This window comes from Sorghum bicolor, chromosome 4 (genome assembly GCF_000003195.3).
Source record: "Sorghum bicolor cultivar BTx623 chromosome 4, Sorghum_bicolor_NCBIv3, whole genome shotgun sequence".
Lineage (NCBI taxonomy): Eukaryota > Viridiplantae > Streptophyta > Magnoliopsida > Poales > Poaceae > Sorghum > Sorghum bicolor.
In genome coordinates this window covers 68,363,373-68,382,790 of record NC_012873.2, presented here as the reverse complement: position 1 = coordinate 68,382,790, position 19,418 = coordinate 68,363,373, and the positions used below count along the sequence as shown (strand labels likewise).

General features: G+C 45.4%; 5 protein-coding genes and 1 non-coding gene across 21 annotated transcripts; 4 read left to right on the top strand and 2 right to left on the bottom strand.

Annotated features, from left to right (window-relative positions):
* Positions 37–4,690, top strand: LOC8056258 (two-component response regulator ORR3). 15 transcript variants are annotated; one of them, XM_021459702.1, is made up of 9 exons: positions 37–331; positions 1,264–1,330; positions 1,443–1,467; positions 1,578–2,646; positions 2,722–2,812; positions 2,920–2,959; positions 3,628–3,759; positions 3,882–3,928; positions 4,089–4,690. In XM_021459702.1, exons 5-9 carry the CDS (start codon positions 2,804–2,806, stop codon positions 4,335–4,337), a joined length of 477 nt encoding a protein of 158 aa, XP_021315377.1. In that variant the 5' UTR covers positions 37–331; positions 1,264–1,330; positions 1,443–1,467; positions 1,578–2,646; positions 2,722–2,803; the 3' UTR covers positions 4,338–4,690. The 15 variants fall into 15 exon arrangements, with proteins under 15 accessions (XP_021315377.1, XP_021315378.1, XP_021315379.1 ...); XM_021459703.1 differs by lacking the exon at positions 1,264–1,330; XM_021459704.1 differs by lacking the exon at positions 1,264–1,330 and having other exon boundaries at positions 1,443–1,503.
* Positions 5,750–10,737, top strand: LOC8084456 (probable cytosolic oligopeptidase A). The gene is made up of 17 exons (XM_002454796.2): positions 5,750–6,182; positions 6,260–6,427; positions 6,540–6,663; positions 6,823–6,899; positions 7,030–7,173; positions 7,250–7,480; positions 7,563–7,653; positions 8,050–8,171; positions 8,437–8,544; positions 8,615–8,860; positions 8,958–9,103; positions 9,187–9,304; positions 9,555–9,714; positions 9,801–9,832; positions 9,925–9,990; positions 10,087–10,158; positions 10,358–10,737. The coding sequence occupies exons 1-17, from the start codon at positions 5,799–5,801 to the stop codon at positions 10,436–10,438; spliced, it is 2,370 nt and encodes a 789-aa protein (XP_002454841.2). The 5' UTR covers positions 5,750–5,798; the 3' UTR covers positions 10,439–10,737.
* LOC8056257 (pentatricopeptide repeat-containing protein At3g62890) lies at positions 11,736–13,346 on the bottom strand. Its single transcript, XM_002453046.2, has one exon. It carries the CDS (start codon positions 13,344–13,346, stop codon positions 11,736–11,738), a length of 1,611 nt encoding a protein of 536 aa, XP_002453091.2.
* Positions 13,471–15,545, top strand: LOC8056256 (protein BRICK1). The gene is made up of 2 exons (XM_002454795.2): positions 13,471–13,708; positions 15,183–15,545. The coding sequence occupies exons 1-2, from the start codon at positions 13,576–13,578 to the stop codon at positions 15,302–15,304; spliced, it is 255 nt and encodes an 84-aa protein (XP_002454840.1). The 5' UTR covers positions 13,471–13,575; the 3' UTR covers positions 15,305–15,545.
* LOC8056255 lies at positions 15,888–18,067 on the top strand. 2 transcript variants are annotated; one of them, XM_021459809.1, is made up of 4 exons: positions 15,888–16,009; positions 16,748–17,273; positions 17,503–17,559; positions 17,705–18,067. In XM_021459809.1, the coding sequence occupies exons 2-4, from the start codon at positions 16,815–16,817 to the stop codon at positions 17,903–17,905; spliced, it is 717 nt and encodes a 238-aa protein (XP_021315484.1). In that variant the 5' UTR covers positions 15,888–16,009; positions 16,748–16,814; the 3' UTR covers positions 17,906–18,067. The 2 variants fall into 2 exon arrangements, with proteins under 2 accessions (XP_021315484.1, XP_021315483.1); XM_021459808.1 differs by lacking the exon at positions 15,888–16,009 and adding an exon at positions 16,016–16,228.
* TRNAP-AGG lies at positions 16,578–16,649 on the bottom strand. The gene has a single exon. It is a non-coding gene; the product is annotated as a tRNA-Pro (tRNA).

Here is a 19,418-nt window from a genome sequence, read left to right as displayed (position 1 = left end):
AGGCACAGAGTAGCACAAGCGGCTCCCGACACGACAACACCGCCGCAATCCCGTCCGTGTTCTTCCCTAGCTCCCTCGGTTCCTCTCCCTGCTGTTTCTGCTTTCGCTTTCTCTTCTGATGGATCTTCACTGGACTCTCGACAAGCAAGCAGACGCCGTTCGACAAGGCCGCAAGAGGAGCCGCAGCCGCCGGTCGCCGCCAGCGCCAGACCCCAGGCCGCTATGGAAGCGAGCTGGGAACTGGCAGGGGTGGACGGGTGCCTGCGCCAACTTGAGTGTTGCCAGAAAGTCAGGAAGCTGCAACCACACAACTGAACTGACATGAGCCTTGGTAAATTCCTTCTTCTTAAATCCAAACTCTATTTAGTTCTAAAGATTTATCTATTAATTAGGACAGGACATTAGGTCGATAACTAAGATGGGGAATAATTGCTTGGAAGAATTCCTTTGATCCAAAACACACACCCTGTTGTGTTATTCTTTTCCTCCTTAAAAATAAATGCAAGGCAGAGCTCCTGCCCTTTTTCTTTTTAATAAAAAAAGTGTCTGAAATGGAGTTGCACAAATAAGGAACCACAAGACCTTACAGTTAAGGACACCAACGAATCTCGGAGTTGTTGTAAAGAGAAGGACGCCCTTTGGAGTATCTTTTTTAGAAAAGGTCTAAATTGCCTGTGTATGCATTTGTACATATCCCATATTTTGGTAAATATGTTAACCATTGATATCTCCTTGGAAATCTTTTAAAATGTCTCATTTCTTCATGTGACGACGGTAGTTTAGAAGAATGCTTCTCACATCTCTCTCTCTCTCTCTATCTCTGCTCTGTGCCAGGGTACAAGTACAACAATAACAAGAGAGTCCCAAGGAAGTTGAGGTAGGCTAGGTACGTTTGTAACCCACATGAGCCACCCACAGAAGGAAAAACAGAGAAAAAATAAAAGTAAAAATAAGTATATAGATATAAGGCATCAATTTAGTGGCATTTTATTAGGGGATTGTAGGACACAATCACACAAGTGATTTGGATTTTTTCTCTTTTTTGGATGTAGAATACACATACTTTTTGTTAATAGGTGAGAGGATTTGTTTGTGTATTTCATGTTGGCACTACATATATATTTCCAAAAAGAACTGTGTACTTCTGTCATATATTCTCTGTACTTTCCTATTTCTCGTGCTGCAATAATTGGTACTGTTTCCTTGTGGTGGATCAATTATTAAGATTCTCGTTATCCTATGAATTAATTATATCCCATGAAGGGCTCTCTCACATCCATGACGTGATGCGACTCCGGTGAGTCACATCTCATGGCCTGTTTGCTAGAAGGTATTATGCAACAAGTATCTCCTCCTGTAACCAGATGTACTTTTGTCTTACTGTAATATGATTTTTATTGAACATTGATAATTTCATTTGCATTGTGTTTCCCTTGTATCAGAATCTCCATTTGCGGGCAGTGAAAGGTGACTTCTATTCTCAATTGCCACATAGCAATTTGAGTATGTTTATTCCTTATTTGTGCGAAAGAATTGCTTGGCCATGTTACACATGAGGCTTTTCTAATTTCCTGCAGGATGGATCACAACTTAACTTTGCAGCGTTGTTTGCATGCTGCCAGTTGTCTCTGAACTATTGCGATCCCGCAGTCATCAGATTGGCAGATCATGCTGGATGCTTCAAGTCCACAGTAACATTGTTGACTTGAATAAGTTATTGACCCCCAGACATTAAATATCTTACATGTAGTGTGCATGTAAAGTGTATGGGCTATGTCAACCTAATAATAATAAGATTTTGAAGATCTGTTGACATGTCAAAACACTAATGCTTGATCTGAACTCTTCTTTCTTGGAGCCTGAACGAAGACCTATGAGTGCCATCTGGCTGCTGAAAGATATGATTCTGACTTCTGAAAGATATGTTGTGTGATACATACTATATATTTCTGTTTTCAATAGAAGTCAACACAGGATGCGGCCTTGGAGTTGAAGAATCCCCATCTGCCACACTGCATGCCATTTGTATGTCCTTCTCTCATTTGAAACCTATATATATTTAGTATGTTATATGTTTACTTTCTGTGGCTGTTGCTTCAGGTACATGAGACTGTACCATTTAGAAATGCATATGGTTCGTGAAGTTGATCGATTAGCACTGCAGTGAACAGAATGTTTCAGAACACATTGTATTGGATCTCAACCTAAACTGAACCTTTGGAACCATGCATCTGCATATTGTTTTTTCCTACCCAGTGAATTTGAATTGAAGCTCAAAGAAAAACATAGTATATTATTCTAGTTCTTTTATTTATTGTTGAGAAGCTAGCAACATTTGAGTTGTATTTGCCTTCAGTTGACCTTTTGCTTCTGTTGCTCGTTCTTGACTCGAGCAGCGGCTCCTTTTTTGAACAGCTAATAACACTTGGCCACTTCTAAAGTATTGGTACGATAATACTATAATGTTCCATAAAGGAAAAGGGTGCACACAGCTCCCAATATGGATCAGTGGCAGTGATTGATCCCTCTTCTGAGACCAATCACGTTGCTGCCACAAGCCATGTCCTGGTATGGAAGTCCAGGTACAGAGAAACTGACTTGAGGAGTTATTTTAGAGAAAAAGGCTCCTCAGTTCTCCGGCATCAGGTCAGACATCACATTTCAGAATCTTTAAGCTCTTAATTTTTCATTAGTTTGTGAATCATTGCATGCTTTTGCCAGTTCAGTTGTAGAACAGGGGTGGTGGGAGTGGTAGTTGCTGTGCGCAAAAAAAAAAAAATATCCACAAGATTCCATCCCGGATATGCTGAATGTGGGTTGTTCGTGCACAAACAATTATCCTTTAATTTCTCACGGGAAATTAAATATTTTTTCTGTGGCCCTTAAAAATCTGTTACTTTTGCGGCTTGGATGGCTTAGTGCACCTGCTGTTTGGCAAGCTCCCAAAGCTGCGATCTGCGTAAGTATATGTCTAATGTTGATACATTGTACTTAGAGGGCTCGTTATAAGGTTACCAAGGGATGCCGTTCTTTCTTTGTTTCTGAACAACCCTCCCCGCCCAGCCCTCCCGTTTTTGTTGATAACAGTGTATTAAAAAAAATCAAACACCAAATTAAGTGTGATGGAAACTTATCAAAGTAAAAGAAGCATGGGTATATATAACTTTTTATATATACTTGTTATGTAGACATTAGCCAGTGCTGGGGATAGGCTCGAAAATCAATAATTATGTTTATATATAATGGAAAAGAATAAGTTGAGATGTAGCTAGAGGTTATTGTGTGAGTATCAAAAATTAGTAAACTGTATGATCGAAGCGGGACTAGCTAGCTATAGAGGGAAATGGATGAGATCGATCGGAGCCCCCGGCCTATATTATGTTTCATGTGATCATGTTGACCTTTTCGTGTTGTTTGTAGATGATGAGGTGAGGACCTTATCATCATGCATGTTGTAACTTTACGCCATGTGAAACATGTAGTATAGAATCCATGGGGACCCGGGAAGCCGAATATAAAATGCATGATGCTGGGTCGTCTGGGCATTTGGGTAGGCAGCCCTAAGCAGTAGGCAGTGTATAAAATGCTAGTGCCATTTTGATCGGCATCCTTGTATGTATGTAGCAGGCAGTAGTAGGCAGCAGGCAGGCATGTCGACAACGACGGTGACGCCGGAGCCGCCGCACGTCCTGGCCGTGGACGATAGCATCGTCGATCGTGCTGTCATCTCCAGGCTCCTGCGCAGCTCCAAATACCGAGGTGCCTACTGTCTGTGTGATTACAGTTTACCTCAATATCATATATCTTCTCCTCCTTATATAGTAACGTATTGCATTGTTCTGAAAAATAACAAAGACTTTTTGCTTTTGTTGCTGCTGCAGTTACGACGGTGGACAGCGGCAAGAGAGCCTTGGAGGTTCTCAGCCTGGTATGTACAGTAGTAATAAGCTCACGCTCATCAAGCTAGCTCTTGTGTTAAAAAAAGAAAAAGCTAGCTCATCAAGCTCAGTTCCATGGATATGATGCATATCATGCATGCATGTATATACTTACCGTATGTTATTATGATAAGCAAACAAATTAAACAGGATGACAGCGTGCACATGATCATCACGGATTACTGCATGCCGGAGATGAGCGGGTACGAGCTCCTGAAGCGGGTCAAGGAGTCAGCTGAGCTGCGGGAGATCCCCGTGGTGCTCATGTCGTCGGAGAACTCGCCGACGAGGATCCGGCGGTGCCTGGAGGAGGGTGCCGAGGAGTTCCTCATCAAGCCGGTGAGGGCCTCCGACGTGTCGCGCCTCTGCAGCCGCCTCGTCAGCACCTGCAGGCGCTAGCAGCTTGCTTCTTCGATTCACTTCTTCCTTGAGCTGGATGGAATAGAATTATTGATGGCTCCTAGCTAGCTCGCCAGCAAGCCTACTAATAATATATCCCATCCCATGCATGTATACTGACCGACCAATGCAACAACCAAACAACCAGCAGATGCAGATCATCAGGATTCAGGGTTAGTTTATTTATAGGATGGGGTTGTTCGTGGATGAGATAGATAGAGGGCTGAATTTGACCCTCCCTTGAAATTAGTATACTTGACGCAGGAGGAACGCAATTCTGTACATTTTGTAATACTAATAATGACATTAGCATTTTACCCGATTGAGGCAGTTTGAGATTTCTTTTTGGTCAATCTTTTTTCTTTTCGATAATCTGCTTGGCTCAAGAAGCAAATAAGTATAGCTCATCAGCTGATTAGGTTGTGATTGAGCTTGTCCATCTGATATTCGCAGTTTTTTTTTTGAATTTATTCTAGAATCTAACGATCGACCACACAGTTCTATGTATTTTTACTTCAGGTTTAAGATTCAGATCTTCAGATCTTGTCATCGTATCTTACCCCTCATCTGATTTTATAATATGTGATTTGACTACTTTGACACGAGTACTGGCTACTTGTATGTATTATGCACCGCTGTAATTAAGATGGTCTCACATACAACCCATCTTCGTTGAGTCTTGTTATTTTCTGATTTGTTTCTGGGCTGTTAAACCAACAAAGTCAGTACGGTAAGTTCCAAAAACCATATATTAGTTGGATTCATGAGCCATTTTGTTGCAAATGATAACCTTTGTACTTGGTTATGTTGTAACAAGATTAAGGCCCTGTAATCTTTATCGAAGGCAAAAAAATATACTTGCACGAGCACATGCTTAACAGGCCCTGTTTAGCAACTAGAAACGTTTTTTTTTATTCTCGTGAAAAATAGTAGAATCACTACCAAATGGGTTAGGCAAAAAAAGGTTTCACTCGAGAATCATTAGAATCGTTTCTTGTATTTATGCCTAGCAAGGAGAAACGGCAACGGCAGCGAGCTAGATCCCCTCTCGTACTAGATACCATAATTTTTTAATTAATTATTTTCTTGAGTGAAACAAGTTAAAATGTGTCATATTTTGTTCTTGCACAAAAAGCATGTATTTTCTGAAGAATATTTTTTATGAAAAATATTTTTTGGGAAATCTGAATTTAGTTTGCTAGCCAAATAATCTTGTGAAGTGATTTTGGTTCATCATTTGAAATGCTTGTTAAGAAAATCTAGATTCCAAACGCTTCTATGAGAATTTGCAAAATGATGAAGCCAAACTCCTAGCGTGTGCATGTGGACACTTCTTTCTTTTTTTTTTTCTTTCTTGAGAATGAGAGATGAGAATGAGAATGAGAGATGAGAATGGATGGAGGAGGATAGCGGCCCATCCGCTGGGATGGGATTGTAAAGGGAAGGAAAAAAGCCCAAGCAATGGTGGCCCACGCGCGGCCACGCCCACGTCAGCACATCCGAGTCCTCGCCGCCGCCGCCGCCGCCGCCATGCTTCTCCTTTCCTCCGCCCTCTTCACCACCGCTCGCTTCCCACTCGCCGTCTCCGCCCGCCTCCCAAACCCTACCACTACCACCCGCCTCCTCCTCTTCGCCGGCCTCCCTGCCTCCTCCCCACTCCGTGCCTTCTGCCCCAGGGCGCCGCCTTCTCCGTCCCTCGCCACCTGCGCCGCCTTCTCCTCCTCCTCCTCTACCATGGCCGCCGCCGACAACCCCCTCCTCGTCGCCGACTTCGACTTCCCGCCCTTCGACCGCGTCGAGCCCACCCACGTCCGACCCGGCATCCGCGAACTGCTCACGCGACTCGTAAGCCATGCCTGCCTCTGTCTTGTCTCTCCTATCGATGGATCCCGAGGTTCTGACGGGGGCCTGCTTCATCGCAGGAGGGCGAGCTCGAGGAGCTCGAGAAGGGCGTCCAGCCCACGTGGGGGAAGCTTGTCGAGCCGCTCGAGCGCATCACCGACAGGCTCGAGGTCATCTGGGGCATGGTCGATCACCTCAAGGCTGTTAAGGACTCCGCCGATCTCCGCGCCGCCGTAGAGGAAGTGCAGGTTATCCCTTTTCTCTTGCTCTTCGTTTCTTCTCGGTCCTAGCTTCTTAGCAAAGCAGCTCACATGGATCACCGCCCGATCTGATCGAATTTCTGCTTCCCTCGTCTCACAGCCCGACAAAGTCAAGTTCCAACTAAGGCTGGGGCAGAGCAAGCCTATCTATGAAGCTTTCAAGGCCATCAGGAACTCTTCCGACTGGGACAGTCTCAGTGATGCTCGCAAGCGTATAGTTGAAGGTCACCACCTCTGCTGCATGTCACTCTGAAACCTTCGCCTAGTACTAGTAGCCATGATAAAATATGACTCATGTCCACTTCCAGTGACCCCATGGGAGAGAACTGAGTGCGGTTCTCCTTTACCAGTAGAGTAATAGTTTTTCTTCTTTCCATATGCAGCTCAAATAAAGGAAGCTGTTCTCAGTGGAGTTGCGCTTGAGGATGAGCAAAGGGAGAAGTTTAACCAAATCGAACAAGTAAGTCCAGATTTTGTCACTGCCATGCCACTTCCACTTGAATGATCATCCAACTAATCGCTTCCGGTTCGCTTGGTTCTTCTAATATCTACTGCTGTATGTCACTAATGGACTGCTAATTTCATTTCAGGAGCTTGAAAAACTGACGCAAAAGTTTAGCGAAAATGTTCTGGACGCCACAAAGAAATTTGAGAAGTTAATTACCGATAAGAAAGAAATTGAGGGTTTACCTGCTACAGCCCTTGGTTTAGCAGCACAGACTGCCGTGTCAAAGGTATTGCACCGCTACAAAATCTCAGTAGCTGCTTCCTCTATTACTTCTATATGCTGATGACAAGCAATATTGTTAGGGCCATGAAAATGCTACAGCTGAAAATGGACCTTGGGTTATCACGTTGGATGCACCAAGCTATATCCCTGTTATGCAACATGCTCAGAACAGAGAGCTCCGGGAAGAAGTTTATCGTGCTTATCTTACCCGCGCCTCTAGCGGTGAACTTGACAACACCAATATCATCTCCCAAATTCTAAAGCTAAGGCTTGAGAAGGCTAAACTTCTTGGCTACAAGAACTATGCTGAGGTGCTTCTGCTCTTACTTTTTCCTTGACATTAAGGCAAGCACGCGGTAGTTGTGTTCTAACTAATTGATGATACTTGTGAAGGTAAGCATGGCTCAGAAAATGGCAACTGTTGAGCGAGTAGAAGAGCTTCTCGAGAAGCTGCGTGCTGCTTCCTGGGATCATGCTGTCAAAGGTACAACCAACCAAATTACTATTCTTCTTCCTATAGGTTTTCTTTTGCACAGTGACAATCTTGTTTGTTTGCTTGCATTTCTTCTTCTGCATCACTTGCAGTATGTAATTTGGATCAAGTTGTTCTCCTTCATGCTATTTTCAACAGATTAAATGTATCAAGTTTGTATTCAGGATTCCAGAGATATGCCTATTATTCTATCACAGTCTGAATTTTGTATTACTTGTATTGTATTTGCGTTTGAGTCCGTGCACCAAATTTTAGGTTTTCTTTAACCTTTGAGATGCCCTAACATTAATATTTCTTATCAGCAAGCATTCTCTCTTGTGTAGGGAAAGTAGGCTGAACTTGTTGTTTTTCCCCACACATATATTAACGGCTGATTTGTGTATTCAGATATGGAAGATCTAAAAATCTTTGCGAAAGATTCTGGTTCTCCTGAAGCTAATGATTTGACTCACTGGGACCTTACCTTCTGGAGTGAACGACTGAGAGAGACTAAATATGATATCAATGAGGTTTGTTTGTTTTTGTTTTGTTTCTGTTTTTTTTTTCTGCTTCATTTGCGTATCTCAATAGTTTTAGCCGCAAGCTGCTAAGTTTCTTTTACTGTTCTCAGTAGTCAGTCCCTTTTCTTTATTGATGTTCCACTGTATTCCATTTTGTCTTATGTCCTCGGGGCATATTTATTTCAAATACTTTGACACTCATATGGTGAAGTGCCCACTAAATGTTGAATGGTAACGACTGACCAATGATCTTATTTGAACACTGCCATTGCAGGAAGAGCTGCGCCCTTATTTTGCACTACCCAAGGTTATGGATGGCCTCTTCACTCTGGCACATAAGCTTTTTGGAGTTACTGTTGAACCTGCAGATGGGCTGGCTCCTGTAAGTACTGGTTCACTTTTCTTCACATGATAAACATTCTGCAATTGTTGACAAGTGACTACTTTTTCAGGTCTGGCACAGTGATGTCAAATTTTATTGTGTCAAAGACTCTTCCAATAGCCCTGTTGCTTATTTTTACTTTGATCCTTATTCAAGACCATCTGAAAAGCGCGGAGGGGCTTGGATGAATGTGGTCTTCTCTCGAAGTCGCGTGCTAGCTCGCAATGGTTTGTCTGCTAGGCTTCCTGTTGCCCATATGGTGTGCAATCAGACTCCACCAGTTGGTGAGAAGCCCAGTCTTATGACCTTCCGTGAGGTAAGTAATACATCTGTGACAAGAGAAAGCAGTAGTTCTCTCCTTATTATGGTACTATAAATAAAGAAGTGTAAATTGCATTGCATGTTGCCTGTAGGTTGAAACTGTGTTCCATGAATTTGGTCATGCCCTTCAGCATATGCTTACTAAACAAGATGAAGGCTTTGTTGCTGGTATTCGTGGAGTTGAATGGGATGCTGTAGAGTTACCCTCCCAATTCATGGAGAACTGGTGTTACCACAAGTATGATTCATCCATGCCAGTTGGTTTTTAGCTTGAATCTCTCTTTTTTTTATTATAATTGATCTCTTGCGTGTCTGTAACAGGAATACTCTTTTGAGCATTGCAAAGCATTATGAAACCGGTGAAACTCTTCCAGAGGAAATTTATGCGAAGCTTGTAGCTGCAAAGAATTTCCGTGCTGGTACCTTCAGCCTGCGCCAGGTCCGTAAGCTTGTTTCATCATATTCAACCTGTTACTCTAGTAACTTTTACTGGTATGGTTACATTACAAAATATGCATCATAATATTTGTCTTGTTATTAATTGGTTTCTCCTTTTGGAGTCACTTGTGATTGATTCTTGTTATATGCCCTGCTCGTTGTGGCCTTTGAATGTTGCTTTTTCTGCTTATATACATTTATATAAGGAGTAATCCATGTCTTTCCAACTTCTATTTCTTTTCCTTCTGCAGATACGATTTGCCAGTGTGGATATGGAACTTCATACAACTTATGATCCCAATGGCTCACTGTCCATATATGATGTTGACCGAAGAGTTGCAGAACGGACACAAGTTCTTGCTCCTCTGCCGGAAGACAGATTCCTGTGCAGCTTTAGCCATATTTTTGCAGGTATGCACCACTCTGTATATATCATATAAATTATGTCAAGTTCATGACAGAATATGATCTCTCATTTCATTTATGGGCAATTGCAGGGGGCTATGCTGCTGGATACTACAGTTACAAGGTAGGTTGTTGTTGCTTTGAATGCCCTTCTGTCCTGACTTTATATTCCTTGAGGGTATGGTATGCTAATATCATGTCATGTCCTTGATTCAGTGGGCTGAAGTACTGTCAGCTGATGCATTCTCAGCTTTTGAAGACGCTGGTTTGGATAATGAGAAGGTATGCTTTTCACCAAAAGCATGGTCAACATTTCCTTTGCCCCATTTGCCAATGACATCAATATAAATTATAATATTTGGAATTCCTGTTTTGTAGGCAATTGAGGAAACTGGCAGACGGTTCAGAGACACTGTTCTTGCGCTTGGAGGTGGAAAGTCCCCGCTTGAGGTAATGGTTTCTTGAATCTCTTGGGCTGCTATCATAGCATTGTTTTGCATCAAGGCATTCTTATTATGGTTGTTAAAGTAGAACTTTTATCTGTATTTTGAAGTGTGAGTGTAGTTGCCATATGATTTGGAATACAAATTTTTTGTTTTGGGTTCTTTGAGTTGCTGGGAGCCAAACTAATGCTGGCCACTGGCTGCAGGTGTTTGTTTCATTCCGAGGACGGGAGCCTTCACCCGAACCACTTCTTAGGCACAACGGCTTGCTTCCTGTTGCTGCGTAGTGCTCAGTGCTCAGCAGCATTCAAAGATTTCTCGGCCCGGGGCGTCGACCGAAAAGATTGCCGTGCCAATTAGGCTGTTATTTATGCTTAAACAGGGATCGTTTGTGGTGGTTACAAGTATAATAATCTTATAACGCATTTTCATAGCAGTTGATTGTATATCGACTAGTGGCACAACCACAAACAAAGCCGGCCAATCGCAGTATTTTCCTAGAAAAAAAAGAATAGTTGTTTGGCACATTGGTTTGCTTTGATGAAGATAGACGTTTCGGTGGTAACGTAGTTGTAGCTTTAACGAATATTAGAGTTTGAAAACCTATTTATGGATCGTCATCTGTAGGTTTCTATATATCTTTTTATTTAGACATGTGAAATAAATCCAACATTAAGGACAACCAAACTGCGTACCTTCTTAGTGCAGTTTTGTAATCATAGATGCAATGCATGTCAAATCGACAGGTTTTCGTTTAACATAGTTCTAATGCTGGACTTGTAACATGTAACGTGTAGCAAAAGTACTCGTATATTTATCCATATCCTTTTTGAAACATTTAAGCTAGTCATCAAACAAAAAAAACATTTAAACTTAACAAAAACAAAATTGCTCGTATATGTAGTCAAAGTTTTGCGATTTTACAGAGGTGCAGTAAAGTGGAAGAGCTATACATACATAAACAACATTAGGTCTCGTAACTCTGAAATCACAAGTGGGCACAAAGAAAGAAAGAAAGAAGCCATCAGCAAGGGAAGTTGAGGAGCTTCGTGTGTCGGGTGGGTCTCATGGCTCATCGGCATCCAATCCAATGCAAACAAAGTTAGGCCTTGGCCTTGTTTAGTTTCCAAAAATTTTCAAGATTTCCCGTCACATCGAATCTTGCGGCACATGCATGAAGCATTAAATATAGACGAAAACAAAAACTAATTACGCAGTTTACCTGTAAATCGCGAGACGAATCTTTTGATCCTAGTTAGTCTATGATTGGATAATATTTGCCACAAACAAACGAAAGTGCTACAGTAGCGAAATCCAAAATTTTTCTCAAACTAAACAAGGCCCTTGTTTAGTTCACCCTGAAAACCAAAAAGTTTCTAAGATTCTCCGTCACATCGAATCTTATGGCACATGCATGAAACATTAAATATAGACGAAAATAAAAACTAATTACACAATTTAGCTGTAAATCACGAGACGAATCTTTTGATCTTAGTTAGTCTATGATTGGATAATATTTGCCACAAACAAACGAAAATGCTACAGTACCGAAACCTTTTTACTTTTTCGGAACTAAACAAGCCGTTAGTTGAGCTCCATTTCCATGCTGAGATAATAACAATAGTCGTGGTCCAACTGCCGGAGCTGCCCGTGGAGGTCTCTAATGGCTGACATGATCTCCTGCATCCGGGGATGCGAGCGGTCGCCGGCCACAAACTCGCTGGCCACGCCGTCCACCTCCAGCATGCTGCAGCCGGGCACCTTGGCCACTTTCCTCTGGTCCATGGTCCGGCGGACCTTGAGCACCTCCTCCCACTTGCTCCACCCGGCGTACATGTTGGACAGCTGCACGTGCACCCCGCTATGGTCCAGCCCCAGCTCCGCCAGCCAACGCACCACCTGCTCGCCGGCCTCCACGTCGCCGTGCGCCGCGCACGCGTTCAGCAGCGCGCCCAGCACGTATGCGTCAGGCCTCATCGTCATCGACCGCACGGTCTCCATGGCCTCCGCCAGCAGCCCGGCGCGCCCGAGGACGTCCACCAGGCACCCGTAGTGCTCCACGCCGGGCTCCATGCCGTGCACCGCCGCCATGCTGCGGAACACCTCCTTGGCGCGGCCGACGAGGCCCGCGCGGCCGCACGCGGTGAGCACGCAGATGAAGGTCACCTCGTTGGGGCGCACCCCTTCCGCCTGCATCTGCCCGAACAGGTCGATCGCCTCGCCGCAGCGGCCGTGGTCCGAGAGCCCCGAGATCATGGCCGTGTAGGCAAACACGTCCCGCTGCGACCGTGGGGCCGCCGCCGCGAACACCTGCCTCGCCGTGTCCAGGCTCCCGCACTTGGCGTACATGTCCACCAGCGCCGTCGCCACCACGCCGTCCATGGCTGTCGCACCATCACCACCATGGGTGCCGCTGACCAGCAAGGCGTGCACCCACCTGCCCTGGTCCAGCGCCCCGAGCGCCCCGCACGCGGCCAGCACCCCGACCACCGCCGCCCTGTTGGGGCGGACGCCGGACCTGAGCATGTCCTCGAACAGCCGCACGGCGTCGTCGAAGCTGCCCGCGGCCACGTAGGCGCTCAGCATGGCGCTCCAGGCGACGTCGTTCCTGCGGGGCATTCCGTCGAACAGGGCGCGCGCCTCCTCCACCTGCCCGGCCTTGGCGCAGGCCGTGAGGAGCGACGTCCAGGAGCACACGTCGGCCGCGCGGGACGCGAGGGCGTCTTCGAAGAGGCGGCGAGCCGAGGGCACGACGCCGTGGGTGGCGTAGGCGTGGATGAGACCGTTGGCGACGTAGGCGTGGGCGTCCCAGGCCAGGACGACGGCGAGGGCGTGGAGAGAGGGGACGATGGCGTGGGCGCCGAAAGGGTAGTCCGGTCCCAGAGACGGTGGCGCTGACGAGTCGGCAGCGGCTTTGAGGAGGAAGGAGAAGGTGTAGTTGTTGGGCCGGAAGTCGGGGAAGATGCGGCGGAGGCGCGGGAACAGGCGGAGGGCGCCGAGCGGGTGCGCCGGGATCAGCGAGCGGAGGAGCTGGTTGGGAAGGAACCGGTCGGCGAGGAGGTGCGAGAAAGAGCTGAGCAGGTGCGCGTCCACCTGCCGGAGCTGAGCGGCGCTCAGCGACGGCCGGCACAGCAGCTGCAGCGCCGCCGTCGGCCATTGCATCTCGCGAGCGAGATGGCGGCAGTGGCTGCCCATCTCCAGGCCCACTGGGTATCTCATCCAGTTGGGGTCTGTATGGGCTGAGGCTGTGAGAAGGGCCGGCCCAACCTGGCCCACTCACACCAACCATCCAGCCCAGCCTTCCAAGGCAAGCCAGAAGAGGGATGATTTGATTAGTTGGTGCCTTCTGCTGCCTTGGTGGTGGTGGTGCGCGTCCCGTCGGGAGGAGGAAGAAGCAGAAAGGCCAGCAGCTCAGGTGGCGGGGATGGGTCGCGGCGGCGGCATGGGGAACCCAGTCAACGTGGGCATCGCGGTGCAGGCGGACTGGGAAAACCGCGAGTTCATCTCCAACATCTCCCTCAACGTCCGACGCCTCTTCGACTTCCTCCTCAGATTCGGTCAGCTCCTCTTCCATTTCCCCCCGCGGCCGCGGGCTACTACCCTCTCACGATCTGCATCTCCCACTTGGATTTGCTCGGATCTGTTGCCGCTGCCTTCTCATTTCATTCAGCGCGGTGCTTCATTGTCCCTGCATTTGTTTGATGTCAGCTAATTGCTCAAACAATTCATGTGATTGGGTGCTTTAACTTGCCCTTGGGGAATAATCAATATGCCGGTGACGTTTGATGTCAGATAATTTGTAGTAACACACCCTAACAGCCGTTTGATCTGTACGACATGGCCTGCCCGATCGCTGCAAAAACCTTGCGGACTCATTCGGAGCTAGAAACTTAACTATCTTCAGACCTTTCACAAGCCCATTGCTACTTATCAGCCTCATGCTCGTTGTCAATTAGGTTCAGGTTTTGCATAAAATAGTTTGCCTGTTACAGAATTTTCCGGCGGACTTCAGTTCGTTTCCATCTGCAATCAGGAAATAGTTGAATCCCACAAGCTGACAGCTGCCACAGGCATCACCCACACGGGATTCAGATCTCAAAACCGCTTGTTGAGACAAGGCTTTACAATGACGCACTTAATTATACTTTGAGTGGTTAAATTGGAATGTTAACGTTTCAAGGATAAGAGCTCGCAATAAAGTTATTAACTAAAGTACCTGATGATTAGGGCTGTCAAAAGAAAAGGTCCACCGCAAGGCTCACGAGTTACTTGAGCTCAAATCGGTATAGTCCTGATTCGAGGTTTCATAGAGCTTCAACTTTGTAATATTCAGCAGTGTGGTTAAGGCTCGATTTAGCCCTCTCTAATGTATCCCACATGTTTTTCTCTCAGATTTTCTGCTAGAGCTTTTCTACAAGTTATTGTATTTCTCAGTTTCCCGAGTGGTCAAGTTGAGCTGGATCACCTGAGCTCGCTAGTTAAGTTTTGTGGCATGATTTTCACCGAGAGAGTAGCACTTGAGTTTCCACAAGTCAAGTTTGAGCCTACTGGAGCTACGAGCTTTGACCAAGCCGAGCTTTAGCTTTTAATCCACTTAGGCTTGACTCGAGCCTGTACCAAGATCTAACTTATGCAGGCAGGCTTGCTCAAGCTTCGGTTATTGACGTCCTTTCTGCTGATTGAGCCTCCAATGTCAATAAACGCCTTGCACGACTTGCTGTGGGCTGAGTAGGAACCCCCTAATTCTTTTTCATAGTTGCATATGGGGATGGCTTCATGTTTGAAGTTTCTCTTACTTTAGCCAAATCATGTTTATGGCAACACAATTGGCTCTATATCATATTGTTGGTGGTAGAGAATTCCATGTTAAGTATGAATTGAAAGGTTGTATGCACTAGGGTGTGGACTGGTTTGTCTGTGCGGTGCATGTTTGTTTGGTATTTAACTCGTCATCTACTTTGATAAGGTGAGGAGAAAAGAAAAATGATCATGAACCAGTTACTAATATTTCCAAAGTCTGTGTGCATGCAGAAGCTACGACAAAGAGCAAGCTGGCAACTTTGAACGAGAAGCTTGACATCCTAGAGCGGAAGCTGGAGGTGCTTGAAGTTCAAGTGAGCAGCGCGACGACCAACCCTTCCGTCTTCAACTAGAAAAGTCCAAGGACCGGCGTGCATAGCTTGCAGCATCGCAGTGTATGTATGTAGGTATGAATGTTGCGTGAACGTGTGCGACTGTGTATCGTCTTCCAGATGTTGGAGAGGCATGTAAAGCACCACCACCGCTAGTATCAATGTTTGTACAATTGGAATGTTGCACAAGTAGACGGCAAGTTGCACGGTTGAGTTTCCGTGGAGGTAATTAATTGATAAGAGTGTTTGCTGGACATGTTGTGATGTGTTTGTGTCCGCGCTCTTAGAGCCAACTTTTGTGACGCTTTGTTGGCTCCTTGTACTACCTACCCCCCGGTTGGCAGCGATTTCCGGTCTGTGGTATCATATGGGATCATCTAATGAGTTTGAGCGGACTGACTTGGTTTAATTTCTTGTGGAGGACTTGTTATGATTTGGAGTGAGGTGGTGATATCAGTTAATCTCTTGTGGGTTGCTTAGCATATGCGTATGTGATTTAGGTTAATTATAGTCCTTGAATCAAACATATTTTCAGCGGTATATTATTTTATTGTGGTATATGTGTGAGGTGTAAAGCAAACATACATGTCAAGTAGTGAGTGCAGAATCGAAAAGATAAAATAAAATGGAGTTGGGGGTGGGGAAGAGCCTGCCAGAGGAAAAGCAATGGAATGGAAGATGTGGCCCTGGTGTTGTATGCCCTTGCCACCACACAAACACAAACTGGTGACTGCCGTCTCGCCTCCCTTGGTTTGGTTTCTCTGAATCTCCTCCTGCTCTTCTTCTGTTGGCTGTTGCTGCTTCTCCTCTCCTCTTCTCCCCGTGGCCACAAGACAGGGCTGAGGATCCTCCTCCGATCCTCCTCCGTATCCATGAGAGAGGGATGATCTATAGCAAACCATAGCTTACTACTCGGATTCGATTCGTCCTTGTCTTGTTCGTTTCGTAAGTTGTCATGTCCATCTTCTCTATTAGCTAGTTTATATATATGAATTTGGGAGCATGCGAAGAGTTAGTTGTGTATGCATATGCTAATCCGATTCGTCCTTGTCTTCGTTTCTTAAGTTGTCATCTCCATCTTTTCTATTAGCTAGTTTATATGATTTGGGACCATTCGAATAGTTAGTTGTGTATGCATATGCTAATCGGAGGAAGGATGAAAAAAAAAAGAAATAGTTTATATGATTTGGGAGCATTCGAAGACTTAGTTGTGTATGCATATGCTAATCGAAGGAAGAGTTGTTGTGTATGCATATGGTAATCGGAGGAAGGATAGAAAAAAAAAAGAAATACTGGGGCATTCCGAGAATTGAACTCGGGACCTCTCGCACCCTAAGCGAGAATCATACCACTAGACCAAATGCCCTGTGTTGGTTTTAACGAAACATAGACTTTATTTATCCATCAGACATTGCTGCTGCTGCTGCTCATCATTGCAGTGCATTCCTCCTTTCCAATTTGCAGAGCACGAGAGAGGAGGTGAAGGAAAGATCAGAGGCGACGCCGGCATATAATTTGTTGCTTGTGATCGATGATGAACTCCCAGAACCTTCAGCTGCAGCTGCCCGTTCAGGATCTGAGTCTCAGAGGGAGATCATTCATCAGCAAGCCCACCAATAACAAGGTGATGCACCACCACCACCAGTGCCCTGCAGCTTCGTCGTCTTCACCACCAGCTGCTGCTAGAGGAGGCCTGCAGGTTGCCCATCCCAGCACCAGCAGGAGGCGTCCTCGTGCCCTCGTCGCCGTCAGAGCGGCCGGCGGCAGTGACGACGCATCAGGAGGTGAGTCGTCGTCAAGCGGCGGAGGGGAAGAAGATGACGATGGCGGTAGGTCGTCGTGGTCGTCGGGCGGCGGCGGCGGCTTGTCCCGAGACGATTTGGAGCGCCTGGTTGGGACCGACGACGACGCCAAGTTCAATGGGTTGGATCTTGCAAACCTCATCAGGAAGAAGTACGGCAGATCGTACGATGTCACATTGATAAAGAAGGTATATATTCATTCTTCTTACCAGTCTCATCGATCATCTCCTATATGTGTATCCTATATATCTATACTATTTGTATCTGCAAATTAAAGAAAGGCTAGCTTTATGATTCAACTCTTCAATTACGTACCTATATATATATCCAAAAAAAAATTGCAATTATATATATGTATGTATATATATATATATATATATATATAACTTACATACATACATACGGTACCTGATGCAGGAGTTCATGGGAAGGAATCTGCTGGCCATGAATGTGATGTGGAAGTACAGGGAGCAAGTGAGTAGCCTTTAATATAATTTGATGCAATTCGATCAGTCCATGCGCATCACTAGCTAGCTAGCTAGCTCATAATATATATGCATGAACAACTGTGTGTACGTAATTAAACTCGATCTTAATATATAATAACAATAACAATCAGAGATCGTTCCCGCTGAGCGAGGAGGAGTACCTACTGCGGCTGGACGACGTGGCCAACACGCTCAAGTGCTGGGGAGCCGTGGCGCACGTGCGCAACACGCTGGAGAAGCTCAAGGAGAGGCCGCGCATCGGCAAGGCCGTCAGCATCTTCATCGACATGGACCAGACCGGAGGACGCTCCAACGAGTGGATCTACAAGTAGCTACCTACCTACCTACAGTACCTACTAGCCAATTCAAAGAGATTATTACTATATATATATATGGAGTACAGTAGTTATTAACTCATGAATTCCACTCCAACATTCAACGAGTCATATACTACTATACATGCTGTATATATAAGCAGATTGAAGATTCATTAATTCCATGCACAACTAGCTAGTGCTGCCTCGTGCCCTCAGATCAGTCGCGCGCCTAAAAAAAGGAAAAGGTTTCAACAGGAGGTGACCTGGAGAAATTTGGACGAGCTCTTTAATTGGCTCAGATGATGGCTATGGCAGGAATGAGTGCATGAGTCTTCCAAGCTATAGCCTTGGGGATCCGACCAACTTCTAGGGCATGTTTGGTTGCCGGCCACATTTTGCCACGCCTAAGGTTAAGTATTTGCCACACTGTGGCTTGCCACATTTTGTGGTAAAATGGATCTGTTTGGTTCGTTACTAAACTGTGACAAAATTATATGGCTAGTGCTTGGATGGTTGCCACAAAAATTTGACAAAATTCCCACATTATGTTAGAATCAAGTCATAAATTGGGATGATGCTTCTAATGGATTAAGAATAAATATGAAAGTTAAGAATAATATAGATAATTAGTGGTCTAGAACACTCTTATATTTTTTCTTAATTTTTTGACTTTATTTAATTGTAGTGTTAAGCATACAAATTTAATCATAGTGCTAAGTATACAAATTTAATCGTAGTGCTAAGCATACACTTAGCCCTCAAATTATAGAGGTAAATCATCCCATACAATAAAGAAATAGATCAGCGCTATAAAGCTACAAGATTCTTCACGGAGAAAGCTGAAAGCCACTTACTTATGGGCCCTCACTATACGATCTTATCCATTCCCCATTTTTTTAGGCAGCAGATGTGGCTTTCGAGGCTTCAAGCCATGGTCACCAGTAGTACTCATTACTCAGCAGGAGTCCAGTTCTACCTCCATCACGCTCGCGATGTCGCCGGTGGGCATAGCAGGAGGAGTGGCGGGAGAGAAGTGTGGCGGAGGCGGAGAAAAAGCCCGCCACACTTGGACGCAGAAAAACGGTGGCGGATGTTTCTTAGAAGTGTGGCGAGCCGTAGTTGAATCACGAACCAAACACTCGCCTAAGCAACCATGGCGAACCTCAACTTAGGCGTGGCGAGTTGTGGCCGGCAACCAAACATGCCCCTATTCAATGCATCAACCATTGTCTGTTCACTACTAAAAAAAAGCATTAACCGCGACCTTTTGAAAATCCCCTCGGAGGCCAGCAGAAATTTCAATTGCCTCGGTTAATGCCTCAGATTAGCCGAGGTAGTTAGTTTTTGTTAACCGAGGCGGTCATAAAAAACACCTCGCAAAATCGATTAACCAAGGCGGGTACCCTTAAAATGCCCGTCACGGTTAATATATATTAACTGAGGCAGTCATCCTAATGCAACCGCCTCGGTTAAATTATAAGGCCCAAATATCCCATCTAAGATTCTGAGTTCCTAGTACATATACCAC